This window comes from Mauremys mutica, chromosome 9, assembly GCF_020497125.1.
Source record: "Mauremys mutica isolate MM-2020 ecotype Southern chromosome 9, ASM2049712v1, whole genome shotgun sequence".
NCBI classification, from domain to species: Eukaryota; Metazoa; Chordata; order Testudines; family Geoemydidae; genus Mauremys; species Mauremys mutica.
In genome coordinates this window covers 84,499,419-84,505,418 of record NC_059080.1, presented here as the reverse complement: position 1 = coordinate 84,505,418, position 6,000 = coordinate 84,499,419, and the positions used below count along the sequence as shown (strand labels likewise).

Sequence of the window (6,000 nt, the reverse complement as noted above, 5' to 3'; positions counted from 1 at the left end):
AAGTGTAAATAAAATCTCTTTGGGATCTATGTCTTCCTGAATGCATTTGTGTAATTTTCCTTATATGATCATGAAAATTAGGCATCATCATAGAGGGTGGTTGCATCTTTTGGGGCTCTTTAGTTAAAATTAATCCGTTTATTACAAATATAAATATTTGTATAGAAAGATTATGACATCTATTTCACCAAAGTTACACTTTCTTTCTCCTTCACCCTTCTCCCTCCACCCCCTACTGACAATCAGAGTGAAATAAATGTTTTGTTTCTTAGTAGTGTGTTTATTATCATATACTTATGCTAGGGTCTCAAAAATATCATCTGGATACAAAAGAAACCCTGTAAATATGCTGTCATCTTCAGCACTAACATAGATCCCATTCCAATCCCGTCCAACCTCCAGCCAAACCTGATCCCCTGCATTTAATTTCAAAATGATCAGGAAAGACGCCTGGTCTATCTCTTGACCATAAAGTGTTTCACGGGTTTTGACTATCTTCTTGTTTTGTGCCACAATGCTGATTCGAGCAGGCCGCCCTCTGATCGTCATGTGATAAGCGAAGACATACGCTCCAGGAATGCTGCAATTGAACTTGCCTGTAGAAGGATTATAATCTTCCTGATCATTGTACAAAATCTTGTCAAATTTAATAGGGACATTTGGTGGAGGGAAAGACTTTGACAAGCCAGCACTGAAAGCTGATCTTCGGACTTTTGAGTTATCACCCTTGGAGCCTTTGATACCTCTGGAGCCTTTCTTTCCACTAGCTCCTCGGGCCCCTTTACTACCAGGATTTCCCTTTGGCCCAAGAGGTCCCATCACACCAGCTGGTCCCAAGTCCCCTTTTTCACCCTTACTGCCTGGCTCACCCTTTTCTCCCTGTTGTCCATTCATCCCAGGAATACCCTCAACTCCAGCGTCTCCTTTGCTGCCTTTTTCCCCTTTTATTCCACCTTCCCCTTTTTCCCCCCTCTCTCCTCTCTCCCCTGGCTCCCCACAATGCCCCTTTTCCCCCAGATCTCCCTTTTCCCCCTTATCTCCATTTTCCCCATCTAGCCCCTGTAAGCCCAGCTCTCCCTTGTCTCCCTTCTCTCCTTTGGTCCCATTCTCACAAGTGTCCCCCTTCACTCCCTTCTGTCCCTTCATTCCAGGAAGGCCAGAGTTTCCTTTGTCTCCTTTAACTCCAGCTTCACCTAGGAAAAAAAAGATAGAAAAAAAGAGTCAGAAGAAAGAATAAAAACCATGCAGCACTACTAGCCTTGGGCTGGTCACTGTGCTAGGTAGGGACTAGCAGAAGCAGATGGAAACGCCAGGTGGTTGGGGCTAAAAAGACGACTGCATGTTCCATTCTCAATGTTTTCTTTCTGTTTTCCTCTGGAGTAGGGTGAGTGGAGTGGAGGGAGTAATTTGCATTGTGAGTGAGGGGGGAAGTGGATTTGGGGGAGGGGAGTCATCATGGGCTGAGTGGATTTGATAGGAACAAGTGGAACTGAGGTAAGAAGAGGAAGATGTTGAGAGGAGAGGTTAGAAAAGGGAAGAAGGAGGAGTAAAGGGCTAAGAAGGCTTGGGAAGGAGATTAGAAAACAAGAGAGAATAGGAATAAAAGATGAGGACAGAGAGAGACTGGGAACGTGGAGAAGACCAAGAGAATGCAACACTGGGTATGTGGGGAGGAAGCTGGCTTGATGGAAAAGAGAGAAGTAATGACATTAAAAACAGTTCCAAGGTATATGGCAAGAAAGAGAAAGTGGAAGCAAAGAAGAAGAAAAGGCAGAAATTGTAAGTCAGTTTTTTAAATGCATTTACCATAAAGTTGAAGGGCAACATACAATTGAAAACACTAAATCCACCATATTAAAAGCAATTGATAAAATACATGTATTCTATACAGGGCACGATTCTCCAATGCCATCTATATGCTGGTGTGATCTGGCCTTAAAGCCATCTTAATCAAAGGAAGATTGCCCCAGTGTGAGGGTCATCCTCTGGTGGCATAGTGCCAGTGTAGCAACTCCTACACCACACACTCTCCTGGCTGTCAAGGCAGCAGAGAAAAAAGGTTGTGGCTTCAGGAAAGCAGGTGGTCAGGACAACTTTACTCTATGCTGATCCTTGGATTGTACCCCAAGACTCCTCTAATGCACCCCCAAGACTCCTCTAATGCAGCCCAGGGATGACACGCCTGCAGAAAGCAGAGTTTTAAACCACATTTGCATACACATCCCTGTGCATTCTGTGCCATTGGGTTGCACCAGAGGATCTGATCTGTCTCTGATGAGGTTTTTCCCACTATCTAAATATGGCTGAAAATATCAGTGCCAGGTGTGAATTTTATCTCCAGCTCATAAAGTTACTTTTCACTGAAGAATAACTTTTCTTGCTTTCAGAATGCAACAGATTGCAACAAATCTCATCTCCAATACATTTTCCAGGTGGAATATACTCCCCTACAGGAACTCTCTCCCTCTCTCTCTCTCTCTCTCACACACACACACACACACTCACTCTCTCTCTCTCTCTCTCCCTTCCCCGCTCCCCCGCCCCCTCAAAAAATTATTAGTTTGGTTGGTTGCTCAAAGATATTGCCTGGGTGGTTTGCATCTGTCAGTTGGGCCCTGTTTCTATCATACACTAGGACAAGCTAAAGTTTATAGTATCTACACACAAAATTAAATGATTGAAACTGCACCATAGGTAGACAGGAAGGTAGACAGATAAACAACATAATTCAGTATGTAGACTGTAATCTAAATACTGAAGTCCACATTCAGTTCTTACTCACGCACAGCTCCCACTGACTGTAGTGAGTTTTTCCTGAATGTGGACTGAATAAAAACTAAGTAGTGAAATCCAGATTGGGAAAAAACAGATTAAATATTAGAAAACCAGATTAAAGAGGAAGATAGATCAATGTTCTTGAGTACTCTGGTGTAGCCTTACGTACCTTGTTCTCCAGGTTTACCTGGATACCCTGGAATTCCATTTGTTCCTTGGTCACCATGTTCTCCTTTATCTCCTAAGACATTGTTACCATTAATATGCTGCTAGGTATATTATTTGTAGCAAAACATTCTTTATGCAGCATGGGGCTTACACCATTTGTGTGTGTGTCACTCTCTCTCCTGTAGTAAAAATGAACTTAAAAAATGACAGTCCTAAGAAGGTTCTTTGGGACCCCCTAACTGAAAACTCCAAAACACCAGCACCCATCAAACTACCCATTGTGTTGTACTTATGTAGTTATCTGGTTCATCTTAATGCCTAAGAAATAAGTAACTGTATAAAATCAGTAATGTTGGATAGGGAGGGCATTTACTGTCATTTAATGACCCGATAGAGAAGCTGATAGCCACTAGACTCAGTATTGTCATTCTAGTTTGACAGCCCTAGAAAGCATTAGGCAAGAGGGGACATCATAGCAGAGGACATCAATTGAATCACACTCTGATGTCATTTTTTCCCCCTGTTAAAATGTTCAAGTGTATTCAGTACTTATTGGCTTTAGCAAAGTATGATGCATGCAAATGCTGTGCAAGCAACCACTTATAGCTTTGCCAATACAATTCAGTCCTCATGCACTATTCTAGTACACTAAACCCTTTGGACAGAAACAGGCAACTGAGCTGAATTATATCCAGTGTGTGGTAGTTTAGTGACATGCAAAGTGAGAACTCTGTCATGACCATCAAACTCATTTTCACTTGAGATTTGAACACAGGTTTCCAGGGCAAATGATTAATAGACCCAATAACCACACAGACAACCTCTTGATCAGAGGATGGCTTAGAAGAGGATGCACAACCTGACTGGGTATCTATGGTTATTGCAAATATTCCGAATGGGACCATGCTTGACTTTTTTCTCACTTTTGTATTGCACACAACTCTCTAAGTTTGTTTCATCTACAGCAACCATCCCTGGGACAAGCAATTATTCAAGTGTAGGTGCTAAGTGTTTAGGGATACTGAAAATCACACAGGTGCAAACAGAGAAGCATCACTCTAAATAACAATTAGTTTAGTGGACCAACTTTTTAAACATTTTTAAAAAAAATATGTTTTCTCCATGAGCAAGAAATTTCTAGGCCATACTTAGAGTGATACATGATAGCAGATTGACCACTGAGGGCCTGGTCCAAAAAATATTAAAGTGAATGAGAGTCTTTGCATGAAGTTACAGCTAATGAACTCAATTCTACTCTCTTGCTGGGTGCAGTCAATTTGGTTTGAGAGATTTAACTTTTAAAAGCTGCTTCTATGCCCGCCTGTTGCTTTCATGAAGATCTTTACTACACCTGGGCCTGATTCAAAGCCCACTGAGGTAGAACTTCAATGAGCTTTGGATCAGGCTTTTGTGAATACCCATTTTTATTTTGTGCTGTTATAAGCTATTGGTTTACGGTATTACAGGCCATAGGAATTACAAGGTATCAATTTGTGCCAAGACATTTCAATTGCTTTAGAAAATAATTTCTCCTACAATTTTGCTTTATTGGACTGAAAAACATATGAGCAAAAAAAAAATCACATGTGCTTTTGAAATGAGCAGCTACTGTTCCTCACCTTTGTCTCCTTTGAAGCCCTTTGGACCTTGAAGTCCAGGAATTCCTGGTAGGCCCTGAGGGCCAGCATCTCCCAGCTCTCCTTTAGGACCTGGAAAATGAGCATTTGAAAATTCATTAGGCAATGGAACTCTATCTTCAGAGTAACTGAAAAGGATGAACTTTATAAAGTGACCTATGAATGTTAGTTAGGTAATAAGCCACAAATGATGTGGGGGTGCCACATACTGATGGGTGCTTTGTGAAAACAGCATCATGGGAGTGATACAAAAGAAGCAGAGCAGGGCTCAGGACTGAGTCATATTTCCTTCACAGATGAAAAACACTGTAATTGTTCAAAGCCAATTAGGGGCTTTAGCCATACAGCTGAAATTAATGGGAACTGTGTGGCTAAACGCTCTCGTCAGCTATGAAAATCCCAATTTATATTTCATGCTATATCTATTGACTGGTTCATGGACCTTTGTCTTTCACCTAGTGCATAAATCACCATACCGTCTTTAAGACCTTGATTTTTGAGTTTGGAGGTTTCTTAGCTTGAAAAAGTTGAAAAATAGCTTTCAACTGCTATACAGCTATCAAAGCCCAAACGCATAGATTACAGCCAAATTTGTGTGTCCAGTATTTAAATGCACCTGAAGACATCCTATATCTAATTAACTCCACCTTTTCTTTTTTTTTTTAATCTGCAAATTCAAGTATGGTAATCGGGCAGATCAGATCCACACATTGTGAGAAACATCAGGAAGACAAGCAAGCAAGATACTCGGTGGTTTAATTTTACAATAAGCTTTAAAAACTTGGGCTAGCTCGTGCACGTCTGGCCCTGTTCATTGTCACAATACAAACAACTTGACATGAGCTCTTCTTCCATCGGTCCTCGGGAGATGTATGCATAGAACTCCCTCTATAGCTAATACAATCTTGTCCCTTATTAACAATGGGAGACTAGAGTCCCTTGAATACAGTATATTTAAAAAGCAATAGGCATGATTCTACCACCCTTACTCAGATGAAAAGTATCTCTCTCCAAAAGTAGTGCTATTAAAATAAACATGAAAACTTGCAGATTAAGGTCCTGCTCAATGTAAAGGTGTCAGAATCAGACCCTATCTGGGTGTGTATTTTAATAATAAAAAGTGAGGTTACATAATATACAATATATTAGGTTACAAAATAGATAGCTCTTATAAAATATTTATAGGGTACTTATAGAGACTCTGTTGAGCAAATTAATCATATTTAAAATGCGGAGCCTTTATTGTCTTTTGCATTTAACTTCCCTGTTTCCAATAAAGGGTCAGGGATTTTATTATTAATTATTATATAACCCTGTAGAAAAAGACAAAACTACTTTCAGGTAGCTTGAAGGGTCACAAAACCGTGCTAAAGAGAATATGTAAAACAATCTGCAACTATTAGAAGACTGTAAACACAAA

General features: G+C 40.5%; 1 protein-coding gene across 1 annotated transcript in view; it reads right to left on the bottom strand.

Annotated features, from left to right (window-relative positions):
• Positions 1–294: 294 nt before the first annotated feature.
• Positions 295–6,000, bottom strand: part of OTOL1 (otolin 1) — a 28,801-nt gene continuing 23,095 nt past the window's right edge. The window contains exons 6-8 of the mRNA XM_045029084.1: positions 4,563–4,652; positions 2,945–3,016; positions 295–1,193 (exon numbers count right to left, since the gene is read on the bottom strand). Of these exons, the coding sequence (XP_044885019.1) occupies positions 295–1,193; positions 2,945–3,016; positions 4,563–4,652 (1,061 nt within the window). The remainder of the gene's footprint in view (positions 1,194–2,944; positions 3,017–4,562; positions 4,653–6,000) is intronic.